Raw genomic sequence first — 15,970 nt, forward strand, 5'->3', positions numbered from 1 at the left:
AAAAACAACAGCTTTGTACAGACTTGTCCACCAGCTCTAGCCATTGCCTGAGATTTTTGTCCTTATAACTTATCTCTTATTCCACATCACCCATGGTTCTGCTTTTCTGATTGTGCCCTGACACAAAGTCTAAGAGGAAATGACTAAGGACATGGTTTTGATGGTGACTCCACACAACTAAACCCAGGTTTGTGATGAAGTAAAACTGCCAGTTTAAAGTATTATGGGACAAGTTTTCAAATCTAGACAACTTTACACATGTTCTATATGGTTGACTTATAAATAAACTAAAAAAAGGCAAAGCAAAGCAGTTCAGTATATTATATGGAGAAAAAGAAATTCAAGAGGAGAACGTATTTGTAGAAAGTTACTCTAACACCAATACAGTATACTAACACATATATATGGAATTTAGGAAGAAAATTGATAAAGACAACAGAGAGAAGAATAGAATAAAACAAAACTATCATGAAAAGAACAATATAATTATATGACATAAGAGATTCATGAGGAGTTTTATTTTTCCTGTTACTCTGGACACCTGTTTCCAATGACATAGAAGGAGCCTTTATCTAGAATTAAATCTTCTGATCCAGACCACAACTTAAACAACCACAGGACTATCATTTCTTATCTGGGGTCTGTGTGCATTTCAGCTGGGGTCCTACAGCGGGGAGGCTCTCTCTTATCAAGCTCTGGGTTTTTGTACAGCTTTTCCTATTGCTTCAAGCACTGTGAGTCACAGAGAGCACAGAAGTACTTTGCAGAATCTTCCAGCTGTAAGGATGAAATGATGAGGCTGATGGATTTATCTGCTTTCTGGAAGTTTACAGAGTAGCGGCCGTCCCTTGCGTTGCTGTATCCTGAATACTGTTGAATAAGGTAAGTCATCTGTCCACTGGGAAGTTGCTTGTACCAAAAAAGATAGTAAACTCTCCAGCTTGTTTCATACCGACAATTCAGGGTGACTGATTGCCCCACTTGGCTGGATATATCTGGCTGGTCTTGAGTAACTTTCTGGGCCACACCAGATCCTGTGGAAAAAAAAAATCAGAAATCAAAGATGAAGCAGTGAATAAAATAGTGTAGGAGTTATTTAGGATCCAAAGACAAAAAATTAAATCCTAAGATGCTCGCTTTTCTCCAATCCTCGTTTCCTTCCCAAGTCCCTGTGAAGCTCCACGTGCCTGTGTGCAGGCCTTTCACCCTGAACACTCGCACCCACATTCAAAAGCATCCCTACCAGAGAAGGTGAAGGCCAGGAACACCCAGAGCAGACTGAAGAGCTGCATGAGGCATGGATTTCCCTGCACATATGTGCTGAGTTCTGCCTCAAGCTGAGAGCTCAGTGTCTTTGAGTGCCTGACAGCACATATACATACTACACCGTACCCGTGTGACTCCCCAGAACAGGATGTGGGGGCCGTCATGTTCATAGACCACGTGGTCTTTGCACACATGGGAAAAAGTCTGGCTCACCACAAACCTTTACTTTGTCTGCTTGTCTTTCCCTGGTTATTAAATTAGGCAGATCCTGAAAGAAGGCATGAAAAAAAAAATCAGTATTAAAATTTGAGCTGAGGGGAACTGAATATTAAGCAAGTTGACATACATCAATAATTATTCAGCAAAATGTTTTTTCCAGCTGATTTAAAATATAATTTACTATAGCCTATGAAATGTTCTGTTATCTAATAACTGGTCATTTATTTAGCCTATACTTACTTTTCCCATCCAGAATCTAATGACTCTTTAAGAAAACTTGCAGATCTTAGGCTTCTTGGTGAATGGAAATTTTATTCAAAATAATTATTGTATCTCTTTGAGTTCTATGACTCTATTTAGGTTTTTCAATAAATCAAGTTACTTCACCATAAACGACAAAAAATTATTCCATCTGACTTTCAGAATCTATTCAGTTTTAAATTTTGAATGAAATTGTAACAGGGATAATATATTCTTTTGAAATTTGAAATTATATCTCATTTATTAGACTTTGAGGAAGATCAGGATATTCAATCCTGTCCCCTCCACAAGTAGAATTGTATTTATTATATCATGTGTCCTGGAATTGTCCTCATGTCACATTTTCTGTCGTTGGTCTAAAGTGTCCAGTCTCACTTGTTACTGACTCATTACTTTTGTTCTTTGTAAAGTAAATTCAAGATAAGTATGCCAGATCTTTCTGTGACATAATGCTGCAATGCTCTCCTCCAGAAGTTGTATCTACAGGTTTCAAGCACTGTGTTGTTGTTGTTCAGTTGCTAAGTTGTGTCCAGCTCTTTGTGACCCCATGGACTGCAGCACACCAGGCCACACTGTGCTTCAGTATCTCCCAAAGGTGCTCTAATTCATGTCCACTGAGTCAATGATGCTCTAATCATCCCATCCTCTGCCTCTCCCTTCTCCTTTCGCCTTCAATCTTTCTCATCATCAAGGTCTTTTCCAATGAATTGGCTCTTCGCATCAGGTGGCCAAAGTATTGGAGCTTTAGCTCCAACATCAGTCCTTCCAGTGAATATTCACAGTTGATTCATATTAGGATTGACTGGTTTTTCTTCCTTGCAGTCCAAGGGATTCTCAAGAGTCTTCTCCAGCACCACAGTTCAAAAGCATCAATTCTTCAGGTTTCAGCCTTATTTATAGTCCAACTCTTACACCACATATGACTATTGGAAAAACCATAGCTTTGACTATACAGACCTTTGTCAGCAAAGTGATCTGTCTGCTTTTTAATATGTCATCCTAAGCTTCCTAGGTGGCGCTAGGGGTTAAGAACTTGCCTGCAAATTCAGGAGACATAAGAGATGTGGGTTCAATCCCTGGGTCAGGAAGATCCCCTGGAGGAGGGCATGGCAACACACTCCAGCATCCTTGCCTGGGAAATCTCATGGACAGAGGAGCCTGGAGGGCTATGGTTCATAGGGATGCAGAGCTGGACATGACTGAAGCGACCTAGCCCACCTGCTGGTTTGTCATATCTTTTCTTCCACGGGGCAAGCATCTTTCAATTTCATGGCCACAGCCACTGTCCATAGGGATTTTGGAGCCCCCCCCCAAAAAAAATCTGTCATTGCTTCTAGTTTTTCCCCTTCTATTTGCCATGAAGTGATGGGACCAGATGCCATGGTCTTAGATTTTTGAATGTTGAGTTTCAAGGCAGCTTTTTCACTCTCCTCTTTCACAGTCATCAAAAAGCCCTTTCAGTTCCTCTTCTCTTTCTCCCATTAGAGTGGTATCTTCTGCGTATCTGAGGTTTTTTATATTTCTCCCAGCAATCTTGATTCCAGCTTGTGATTCATCCAGCATGGCATTTCACATGTTCTACTCAGCATATGAGTTAAATAAACAGGCTGACAATATACAGCCTTGAAAGACTCCTTTCCTGATTTGGAACCAGTCCATTATTCCATGTCCGGTTCTAATGCTTCTTGACCTGCATCCAGGTTTCTCAGGAGACAAGCAAGGTGGGCTGGTATTTCCATCACTTTAAGAATGTTCCCCAGTTTGTTGTTATCCACACAAAGTTTTCAGCATAGTCAATGAAGTAGAACTAGATGCTTTTCTGGAATTCCTTTGCTTTCTCCATGATCCAATGAATGTTAGCAACTTGATCTCTGGTTCCTCTGCCTCTTTGAAATCCACCCTGTACATCTGGAAGTTCTTGGTTCACACACTGCTGAAAGCTAGCTTAAGATTTTAAGCATAATCTTACTTACATATGAAATGAGCACAATTGCATAATAGGTTGAACAATCTTTGGCATTGCCCTTCTTGGGACTGAATGAAACTGACCTTTTCCAGTCCTATTCAAACACTTAGTCGATGTCAAGACCACAGAGGCTGATGATTGAAGTTTTGTGTACTGTGCACGATCATGAAGTCTGTGTCTCTCAATCTTCCACTTAGTTTCATCATCTTAATAAATGAATTAATTTAAAAGAACCAAAAGCAAATAAGCAAGCAGAAAAGGAAGTATAGACACAGTCTCCAAAACAGTGCCAGTTCTTAAAATTTAAGGTCAAAAGAACTCATTAATGAGTGATGCAGGGAGGAGAGTTTATATGCAGTTGAACCATCTACTCTTCTGTCCCATTTCAACTCTGAGTGACAAGAAGCTGATGTCTTGGTTTCTAATTATTTACAAGGAACCAAGGGAGACCACAAATGCCCAGAGCAATCTGGGGAACAGCAAGATAATACCTATATTATATGTATCATTTTATTATATATATCACATGTTTTTATATCCACCTTTTTATGTGTAGCTGTGAAATTTATCCCATTTGTAAGTTCTTGTTACTACCACTAAAATTAAGATGCAGAATCATTCCATCACCCTAAAGAACTTACTTTGCAGACCGCCACCCCCCCCCCACTGCTACCCTTGAAAATCCCTGAAATCTGCTGATGTCCTGGTTTCCAATTGTTTGTAACTAAGCAGAAGAGACCACAAAGGCTTGCCGCAGCCTGAAGAGCAGCTTGACATTCTAAAATATACATGCTAATGTAATAACTACATATGCACACCAGGAAACTTATATTGTCAAATTTATTAAAATATAGGTCGCGATCCGATACCTCAGTTTAATATGCACCCTGGTTTTGATGCATGGCTCTGTGAAGCTTTATCACATGTATAGGCTCTTGTTACCACCATTAAGATCATGACATAGAGTTGTTTCGTCTCTCTAAAGAAACCCTCTTTGTACACCCTCCCAAGGCCTGCAATTCTTTATAATCCAGGTCACTACTGACCTCCTTTCATCTTTATATTTTGTCCTGTTGAGAATGTTGTAAAAGTAGAATCACACTACATATACAGTCATAATAATCCAATAAGTGTAATCATATACCATGGAGCCTCTGAGATTGATGTTTTTACTCAGCATAACATCATGAGACCCATCTAGACTACTGCATATATCAATAGTCTATTCCTTTTAATCACTACAGACTGTCCCCAACTTATGATAATTCAATTTAGAATTTTTGACTTTACAGTAGTGAGAGAGTGATATGCTTTCAGTAGAAACCATACTTGGAATATTGAAATTTTATCTTTTCCTGGGCTAGCAACATGCAGTGTTATGTTTCCTGGTGATTCTGGGCAGCAAGAATGAGCTGAGCTCCTGGCCAGCCTCAAAATCATGAGTTTAAACAACTAACACATTCACAGCCATTTCATACCCATATAACCATCCTGATTTTCACTTTCAGGATGGTATTCAATACATAGAATAAGATTTTCATTATTTTAGTATAAAATAGACTGTGTGAGATGATTTTTCCCCCATTGTAGGCTAATGCAAGTATTGGTCACATTTAAGGGAAGCTAGGTTAAATATATTAGGTGGATTTTCTTTTTTTTATTTTAATTGATTTTTATTGGAGTAAAATGTTAGTTCTTGCAGTGCAGCAAAGTGAATCCGTTTTACATGTATATATTTATCTCTACTCTTTTTTAGATTTCCTTTCCATATTAAATGAACTTTTGACTTCCTGTTGTTTCAACTTAAAATGATTTGTTGCAAAATAACCCTCTTGAAGTTGAGAAAGATGTATAAATAATATTTCATTGTGTGAATGTACTACAGGATATTTATCTGTTCATTCAGTGAAGATCACTGGTTGATTTCCAGTATTAAGAATTCAGCAAGTGATTATTTAAGTGTATTTGAAATTCTTGGACTGTTTTCTAGAATGACTGGGCCATTCACCCACCAGCAATGCATGAGTGATCCAACTTCTCTGCATCCTTGCCAGAACTTGGTATTGTCAGTATTTTTAATTTTAGCCCTTATGATATATGTGAAGTGGTATCTCTTTGTGGTTTTAATTTGGATTTCCCTAATATAAATTTAGGGGCATATTCTTTGTATTTCCTACATAGATAATCATGTTACCAGCAAATAGTGACAGTTTTACTTCTTCTTTCAACTCTATAAGATCGTTACATCTACTTTCTTTATTGCACTTGCTCCAACATCTAGCACTGTACCGAAAGAGTGACAAGAATGGACACTCTGGTTTTTTCTCTTTCTTAGAGAAAATTATAGTCTTTTACTAGTGAGAATACCATTAGCTATTGAGGAAATTCCCCACTATTCTTGTGATTCTCAGAGTTTTCAACATAATTGACTACTGAATTTTTGCAAATCATTTTTTCTGACTAGATTAATATGATGATGTGATTCTTCTTTTCTACCCTGCTAATGTGAATTCTATCCATTGATTTTCAATATTAATGTGTCTTGCACCCTTGAAAGAAATTACATTTGTGCTTGATATATTACTCATTTTATATATCAATGAATTTTACTTGGTAAAATATTTTCAGAAAGTTGTGTCTATCTTCTAGATAAAAGATATTTCCCTGTAGTTTTCAGTTCTTTATGGTCTTTGTCTGATTTTGGCATCAGGGTAATATTAGCCTCATAAAATGAGTGAAGAATTATTTTCTTTCTATTGTCTGCAAGAAACTGTGTATAATTCACACTAATTCCTCTACTATGTTTGACGGAATTTTTCAGTGACACTGAAACTGGGGATTTTTCTTTATTAAAATCAAATTTCTTCATAGACATCATGACTTCAGCTTTCTCTAGCCCCTGCTCTGAGGAGAGATGAGGAGAGACCGCTGAAGCCCACAGTGAGGTTTGGGGACAGACAGCAGGTGCTTCCAGTGCACTGTGCCTGTGCACAGAAGTAGGTTCCTGCATCTGAGAGCTGGGCAGCAGCGAGGTGCAGGGAGCTGTGCTGTCTGGTCTCTCCAAGCCGACCTGTCAGTCTTTGCTCCGTCTTTGCTTCTCCAGGCTTAGTTAATATCATCAAGAAGACGGGACTTCCCCCAGGGCTCTGCTTATACCACTGTAAGTTGTAAAATGTGCTTGAGGAATTGCAGTATGTGGTGAAGTTCTCCCCTTCTTTCAGAAGCAAGAATTCAGGAAAATGCTTTATCTGTTGTCCATTCATTTCTGTTCAGAAAAGCAATGAGAAGGAACAGAGAAAGTCTGATTAGATGTTTATTCTCTCAGCTGTAATGGTCTCTTTCATTCTTCTTGTGTATTTTCTCCTTCTTTCCACGTCTCCCTCCCCAACTCCCTCTGTCTCCCTCCCACATTGTAGTTGTTATGTTTTTCTCAACATCCTGCTTTCAGTCAGAAAATCCCACTCCTACAGTTGCCTGCAGATAAGATTCCTCTGTGCTGAATTTTCTGCGAGCAATCAAACTCACCTGATATTTGTATCCATAAGATCAACACTGGTGCTAACAGTAGCATCTCCCTTTTCTTCCTCTTTAGAAAGAGTTGCTGAATTGCCTGCTCCTAAAAGGGTTTCCCTTGTATCAGCTTCTTCCAGACCTATAGAAATGTAGTCTCTACTGTCTTTAGGAAAGAAAATAGAAAGGAGTGACTACAATCTGAGACAGCCAGTCAGACTTACTACCTTATTACCCGCCCATCTTCCCCAGGGAGTGTCTATGTTTGCAGATGCTGCCCCTCTGTGACTGGATCAAAAATTGCTGATCCAGTAATACCTGGTAAATAGTGGTTACTCAAACATTTGTTGAATGATAAATAAATGTGTATGTTTACGTGTGAGAATTCGAATACAAATGTCCCAAAGAGTAATTTAATTAATTATTCTTTAATTTAATCTAAAAATGCCCTTCCATGAATGTAAACAATCAGGAGTTGCTTGTAGCTGTTTAGAAATGTCACCTTTGGAAAACTGTGTGAGCCCCAGTAGCCCTTGTTCTGCCATTACAAATTATCACAAATTTGATGGCTCCAAAAAGCAAGAATTGGTTCCCTACAATCTGGAGGTCAGAAGTCTGACAACAAGGTGTCAGCAGGAACAGACTCCTTCCAAATGAGGAGAGAATCTTTCCTTGCCTCTTCTGGCTTCTGGTGGCTCCACGTCCTCCTTTGCTAGTGACTGTATACCTCCAGCCTCCTCCTCCATCGAGAAGACCTCACAAGGCCTTCTCACCTGTGTGTCTCATAAAAGGACACTTGTCACTGGATTGAGGCCCCACCAAGACAATCCAGTATGATTGGATTTTGATACCCTTTTCTCAACTACATTTGTAAAGTTTCTGTGTTAAATAAGTTCACATTCACAGTTTCCATGGATTAGGATGTGAATGTGTATTTTGGGGCCCACCTTCTAACTCACTATAGGATCTTTAATGTCTTTGAACTGTTGCCATGCAGTTATATAAATGGTAGACATCTCAAAACTTCTTTAAAGTCAAAAGTAAATCTGAATCTGAATTACTTTATATATAGAAACAAAAAGAGAAGCAGGTTTAGGATGTAATGGAAAAGGAAAATCCCATGAGTTAACAAAGCTCTTGGAAATGCACATCACTGGGATAACTTTTCCTTTTCAGGCATGTTGGATTTGAACTTCAAATGAAGACTAATCTAGGAACGCTATGTTGGTGAAGGCTCCACTCCCACCCTAAAAGAGCAAGGGGTCTGGAGCAGCACTCGGGGATGCTTTAAAAGTTTCCTGGTCTTCATGCAGATCAGGAGCCCCCTGCCGCAGTTTACACAGAAGGATGTAAAACCAAGACAGAATAGTTACCCACTAGAGAAGGTTGCTCTTTCCCAGCTCACACCATTGTATTTGCCATAGCCCATCTCCGGGTCTCGTGCTGTGGAGATATTTGCTAAATGAAATGAAGGGAACCTGACCATGCTTTGGTTTGTGGACTAAAAAGAATCTCTTCATGCCTTGTAGGAAACAGTTTGAATGAATATAAATATAAGATGGCCTTCAATAGCAAATATTCTTGTCAAACCATCTTAAGAGGGGACCAGATTCAAGAATATTTATAATTAAAAGTTAGCAATATTATCCTCTAAGATTTCGCAAAACCAATACAATATTGTAAAGTAATTTACCTCCAATTAAAATAAATAAATTTATATTTTTTCAAGAAAAGAAATAATGTTGCTTGAACTGGGCTGTAAAGCTTGACTACATATAAATATTTTAAACAAGTATTTGGGAAAAACTATTCTGACCAAAGAGGACAGTATCTGCAAAGGTTCACATTAAGGAAAGAGCTTAATACTAGCATAAATGGTTTTATTTTAAAGTGGCTGATGTACATCTAGAGTATGTGGCAGAAAAGGGTGAATGAGAAAACTAGAAGTAACTCAGGGAAAAATTGTACATTGCCTTGTAATTCTTAATATAACATTTGATCTTTACAATTTCTAATGGTTCTTCATTATCCAAAGATGAGCAGGGAGCAAACTAATTCTATATGTTACTGTTATTATTATTGTTGTTATTGTTGTTCAATCGCTAAGTCATGTCCAATTCTTTGTGACCCCATGAACTGCAGCACGCCAGGCTCCTCTGTCCATGGGATTTCCCAGGCAAGAATACTTGAGTGGGTTGCCATTTCCTTCTCCTACATATATATATATAAACTCTGTGGTCATGTAGAAGTCAGATTCAAAGAGTTGAGAATAAAGGCAGGAAGAGAGTGAAGAGGCCTTTGCAGTTATCCAAGTCAGAGGTGCTAAATGCTTGGATTAGGGAGCTGCAGGGAGTATAGAGATGAGGAAGTGGATAGGATGCTATTCGAGAAGTAAACTGACATGACCTTGATGGTTATTAAGGTCTATGTGCTTCATTAGCGCCCTGGTGCCAGTTTGCCACAAGGAATGTATTTATTCTATCAGCTCACATGGAAGCTAGTGGCCAAAGTTACCTCCAGTGACCCTGCTCCCTGACATCTGGGACCTTGTGTAACCCCCGCACACACTGAAGCCAGGCTGTCTGCATGACTTATTGTAGTAAACAGATGAGCAGAAGTTCACATCATGCCAGTTCTGAGGCGAGAGGTGGCGACTCTTTGGCAGTTGGCACTTCTGTGGTTTTGGAAGCCCCGAGGCACAGTGTAAGATGCCCAGCTTCCTCAGGGCCACAGAGAGACCACATGCATGGGCCACTGCTGAGAATGTCTGAAGGGGAGATGAGCCCGGGCCTCTGAGATTTCAGCTGAGCCCCAGCTTCCAGTCAACCCCACTAATTAAGTGAGTAAATTGAGGGATTCCAGTGCAGTTGAGCCCCCTTTCACCGCACTGAGCAGAGGTATCATGAGATAATTAAACAGTAAGTTTTGAGGTGGTTATTGTGTAGCAAAACACAGTGACACTGAAGCCCATGAAGAGAATCCTGTTGAAGACTTGTGAGATATTAGCAAGAATAAAGTGTGTTTTCCCTCTCTCTGATTTCTGATTGTCTCTAAGAGCTGGACCTGAAATATCTGTCTGTTTCACCAAACTTCATTTCACCTGTGGTCTGAGTGCTCCTGCCTTAGCAGAGAAGATTAGCTGGTGATGCTCAGGTGTGATAGGAGAAGGCAACGGCAACCCACTCCATCACTCTTGCCTGGAAAATCCCATGGACAGAGGAGCCTGGTGGGCTGCAGTCCATGGGGTTGCTAAGAGTCAGATATGACTGAGCAACTTCACTTTCACTTATCACTTTCATGCATTGAAGGAAATGGAAACCCACTCCAGTGTTCTTGCCTGGAGAATCCCAGGGACGGGAGACCCTGGTGGTCTGCCATGTATGGGGTCCCACACAGTTGGACACGACTGAAGCGACTTAGCAGCAGCAGCAGCTCAGGTGTGATGAGAGCTTGGGCCCCACAGAACAGGAGCAGGTGGTTGGTTGCTCATGTTGGGGCCCTACAGTAAACAGAGAGATGTGAGCTTTCCTTGTTCAATTTGAATTTTATATTTCATTCATTCTTCTCACTCCATGTGACTTTAAAAAATGAGGGACTATTTAAGAGGTCAGATCTGTATCTCTATAACTAACACATCAAACAATATTTTCAATTTCAAATCCATTTGAGAACCCAAACAAACTGAAAAGTTTGGTACATGTTTGCTTGGTTACATATGACTTTCGTAAAGACACAGGTATTTTTTAAGGAATCTCATTTCCAGGTTTGCATTTTCCCCATGTTTATAAAAGTAGATTTTCCAAGTTATGTGCCGCTGCATCCAGGAATTGATTATGTGTGTGGAAAGTGCTTTATCTCCTTACCTCCTAAGGTGAGGAAGAACCCAGGGAATGTGGAATCACAGGTCAGTTTCAAGCAGCATTCTATACTGAAGTGCTTTACAAATGTAATCAATTTCTATATGTTCTTTGGTATGAAAAATACATGAAGCACTGTGTCACAGCAACACACAGTATAGACAAATTTTGTCCTTGCTTTTTCTCTGTGTTTTTTTTTTTGTTTGTTTCTGCCAATTCAGAGTTGGCTAAAACACAGGGTCTTCACTGATAGTATTAGAAATTTCTTCCATTGACCTTTAGGCCAATGATGTTGAAGATCCAGTTTGGGAAGTCGACCAGCAGCTCTTTTTAGCACGTTGTTTAATTCCATTAACACTACTGTACAATGAACTACAGGTTCACCTCACTCACTTCTGTGCCCTACCTTCCAGTTCTATGCACATTCATATAGGAAAATGGGTTCAACTATTTGCAATCTGATGGACAAATAGATTCATTACTGCCTTGTGAATGATCTTTGAAAAAGAAATCTTTCACATGAACGTCTCTTAAATAGTTTTGGTCTGAGGGATTTGTATGCAAACCAGTATTGTTTTTATAATATGTATTCTCTTTCCTAAACATAATGACACTAATAAATCTTTTAAACTATGAATTTATGAAAGAGAGAGAGCACAATCGCACCATACTTCAGGAGGCTGGACAGAGGCTTGATATGAATTACTATTGTGCATGGTGGGGAGAAACCTGAAAGCATAAGCTATAAGATGAAGAGGCCCAGATGCAAAATAATCCGCATTGACAAACCCCAGAAAGACCCCAGAATTAGCAGCCTGTGCCAGAGGAGCCTGGCGGGCTACCGTCCATAGCGTCGCGCAGAGTCGGACACACCTGAAGCGACTAAGCAGCAGCACAGCACCAGTGCGGAATTAAGTGAAGGTGTTAGTCACTCAGTCGTGTCCAACTGTTTGTGACTCCATGGACGATAGCCCACCAGGCTCCTCTGCCCATGGAATTATCCAGGCAAGAATACTGGAATGGGTAGCCATTCTCTCCTCCAGGGGATCTTCCTGACCCAGGGATTGAATACGGCTCTCCTAATTGTGGGCAGATTCTTTATGGTCTGAGCCATCAGAGAAGCCCAATATGGTATTAAACTGATGGGTTATTTGGAAATCTGCAAAATGAACACAGGATCAGATAATTGATCAGCTTCGTATGCCTGGAAATTACTAAGAAACTCAGATCCTGGAGTTCAGTTACTTATTCATTATCACAGTTACAATATAAACTGGGGGAGAGACCAAGTTGAGTAGTGAATTTCCCCTATCAATGCTTCTTCCAGATATCACAGTGATTTTTAAAAATGCAAACAACCACACAGTAAAGAAATGACATACAGATATTCATGTAGCGGGAAGTTTGAACTAAAGCAAACCAAAATCTCCAACGAGTTAAATGAGACAGAATTGACTTTTCTGGTATAAAACGTGCAGACTTCCATGCCAGATGTGTGAGACAGCATATCCCATATTACATTCATGCACATAAGGAAATACCATAAAGACTAGCTCTTAGGATGTAGCAACAGTGAAGGGTAAATATTACCCAGGAATAACCATATTATTTTAGATAGGTTTGAAAACTATCTAGTTTACTTGGAATCACAGGAAAAGAGGAGCCTAGGAATTGGAACCAATGATATGGCCAATATACTGGTGGTAGTGGAGACTAGTGATGTTTAGAAAGAGTCCAGTTAGTTGAGGGATCTACAGTGACTGGAATGCCTATTTATCTATGCCTGCATTTCCCCCTGATTATTGAAAACACTGCCTTTCATTGAATTTCCCTTTTCCTCCCAACAATGACTCTTCCTCAATGATGGTCCCAGAGCAGCAGCAGGCACGGGTTTGGGTATGGGCTGCAGGGGGCTTAGTGGCGCTGTGTGGAGGCACAGAGGTAGGTGGCTGAGTCTTCAGGTTGGGATCCCCTGACGTGCATGGAGCTGTAGCCCTCCTTAGTATTCAGGGTGACTCTCACTCGTCCTTGCTTCTTTTCATCGCCATTTACACTTATTACAAACAGGTTCTTGGGGCCCTTTGCAGGTTCCCATCTGTACCAGCGTAAAGTATTGAAAGAGCTGGAAGGGAAACTACAGGTGAAATTGGTGCTCTCTCCTTCCTGAACCCACAGCAAGGGAGGACGCTGCTCCACAGTCAAGAGGCTGCTCACTCCTGTTCAGAAAGACAAGGTCACACAGAAACTGATTTCTCTACAGTGTTCATTGCCTTCACACATTCCCAAATATTAGAATCTTGAGGTGCCTGACTGCATCTCCCTCTCCTTCCCCGTCACCACCCAGATTGTTCAGAATGTCTTCAGCAGCCCCAGGACTTACGGCCAAGATGAAGCCACAGGATCAGCCATGAGGCTGGCAAAGGGTTCCTCTCCATTTATCCTGATCAAGTATCCTCAGCAGAGGAACGTTCTGCAGCCTAGATCTGTGAAACATGCTGCTTCAGAAAATAGGTTTCTGTACCTGGTTGCCCAACCAATCAGAGACAAGACCACATACATGTGCTAGAAACACACCAACCATTTCTGCCCTTGAATCAGTTGCCTGTGGTTCAAAATGAGGGCTCAAACACTGCTTTCTTGAGACCAACTTCACAAACATTGAGATGAGCTCACTACACAAAGAGAACTGACAACCTTTCAGAAGGTTGCTTAGTCATGGACTGCTACTATTCAACTGGAGAGAGTGGGATGATAATATGTGACATGAATCCTGCTTTGGTTAAGAATCTTTATATGTATTTTAAACAAAATTTTTTAAACTTTCAAATTCCCCAAATAGAAATGTTCACCCACATAATGTGCTAAATTTTCTTTTGCTTCATGTACATTATTCTAATATGAAAGTCACACAATAGAGTAAGTATTATTTCTAATTTACAAATACCAAAACTGTAGCTCAAAGAGTTTGGGTGATTAACTCAAGGTGAAATATCTGGGAAGTGGCATAGAACACTTATCTATCTGGTATGGAGCATATCGTGTTTGGAATTTGTCATGCCCCTACGTTTATAATATTCTGTAAATGTTTTAAATGTCAGAGGTTATGTGTTTTAAAAATAATAGGAGTCTACTTGTTGATTTTCTTTCTTTTTTAAAAAGAATTTTCTTGATGTCAATCATTTTTAAAGATTTTATTGAATTTGTTACAATATTGCTTCTGGGTTTTTTAATATTTTGGAGGGGTAGGGACAAGGCATGTGGGATCTTAGCTCCCTGATCAAGAATCAAGCCAGCACAGCACCCACTGCACTGGATAAGCACTGTAAGGACAATACAATACTATATTAAGATAGAGAGTTACTCTTGGGATGAGGAAAGGCCTGTGCTCTAAGTAAGGTATGGAGGGAGGGCTCCATTCTGACACTTACTCTGCAACACCAGGCAAGGTATTGAACCTCTCTCATGTTCAATTTCCATTTCTGTGAATAGTCAGTATCCTTCTGCTGGGCACTGGGCTCACACTGGCATTCATCATCTCATTCACTCCTCCTAACAACCCTGCATGGTAGATTCTATCACTATCCACACTGCAGATATGAGGAAACTGAAGCATAAAATAATTAAGTGATACTCCCAAGATCACTCAGCTAATGAGTGGTAGGTCTAGAAACATAATCCAAGTCTTCCATCTCAAGCACTGTTACATTGTCTCCCTAAAGTAGCGTGGATCCAACCTTGAAGGGTGAGGATAAGAAGTGAGTGAGAACACACCTGAAAATCCCCTCGCACAGCACTGTCCCTAGCATAGGCACTCAGTCACAGGCAGTGCACAGAACGCTGAGGATTTGGGAGCCAAACTCTCAAATTGCAAAGGAGTCTATCCACAAGATAGAGCTTAATATTTTTTGAGGTATATTTGGCAGTTTAAATGGTAGATTTCATGTATTTTTGTAAGTTTCCATGGTCTATCATGTTCTTTCTGTTCAGGGAAAATCAGTTCATTAGGGTGTTATATTGAGAGATTGAGATGTTGTTGTTGGAATGAATATACCCAGCAGTGTTTGCTATGATTGCTTAGTTTTTCCCCCATTTTTGAGTCTTGCTCCCATTCTCAGAATATTTCTATACTATACTACAAGAAAAGACAGAGCAGTAGAAACTATTTCACTTACCAGAAGAAGGAAAAAAGAAAACAACCCTTTGTGCAATAATTCTGAGCTTCCTCTCCAAGGTAGCCTATCACTTGCCAGCCAAATTCATCGCATGTAAGATGTTACAAGAAAACATGAAGATACTTTTTAGCCAACCCAATATTTGTCATTTGAAGTGAATCACTTTCACATCTGGTAGGCAAAGATTAAAAACCAGCCAGTTGTCCCGAATCTTCTCATCGCCTATGATTTCTGCACTGAGACGTTTACTGACTTTGGTTCAACAATGGCAGCCCCTGTTTTGACTAGCGTGCATGCGTACTTGCTCAACCTCTCTGTGTTTGAAACCTCTGGACTGTAGCCACTCAGGCTCTTCAGTCCACGGGATTCTCCAGGCACATAATACAAATGACTAGGTTTGCCCGCAGTTTAATCCATGATCACTAGAGGGCAGCAGGGCGCCCAGGGTCAGCCTCACAAAATATTTAGCAGGCCACCAGGTGGCAGTGCTTCCGCTTTCATTCTTGCTACGCCGTCGCTGGAGCCTGATTCTCTGGGAATGCAAATAGTAATATTAAGATAAAGTATTCACAAAGGCGTGACATTTGAGTTTTCAGAGGTGCACCATGTAAGAGTTTTGAGGGATTGCATCACAGCAGAGAGGGCAAAGGCAACGGGCACAGGTCTTGATATTGCAATATGCTTGGAGTGTTTAAGGAGTAATATCTCTTCTTTTCCTG

At 40.2% G+C, this 15,970-nt stretch overlaps 3 gene segments (V, D, J or C); all 3 read right to left on the minus strand.

The window, feature by feature from the left end:
* Positions 1 to 544: 544 nt before the first annotated feature.
* LOC121820032 (T cell receptor delta variable 1-like) lies at positions 545 to 1,445 on the minus strand. The segment is given in 2 exon segments: positions 545 to 1,034; positions 1,244 to 1,445. Coding segments are annotated over 2 exon segments (510 nt in total).
* Positions 1,446 to 6,544: 5,099 nt separating this feature from the next.
* On the minus strand, positions 6,545 to 7,387 carry LOC121820037 (T cell receptor alpha variable 25-like). The segment is given in 2 exon segments: positions 6,545 to 6,977; positions 7,238 to 7,387. Coding segments are annotated over 2 exon segments (429 nt in total).
* A 4,928-nt stretch (positions 7,388 to 12,315) lies between these two features.
* Positions 12,316 to 13,558, minus strand: LOC121820046 (T cell receptor alpha variable 24-like). The segment is given in 2 exon segments: positions 12,316 to 13,295; positions 13,460 to 13,558. Coding segments are annotated over 2 exon segments (357 nt in total).
* Between the last annotated feature and the right edge of the window lie 2,412 nt (positions 13,559 to 15,970).

Source organism: Ovis aries, chromosome 7 (genome assembly GCF_016772045.2).
Source record: "Ovis aries strain OAR_USU_Benz2616 breed Rambouillet chromosome 7, ARS-UI_Ramb_v3.0, whole genome shotgun sequence".
In the NCBI taxonomy this organism is placed as follows: Eukaryota; Metazoa; Chordata; class Mammalia; order Artiodactyla; family Bovidae; genus Ovis; species Ovis aries.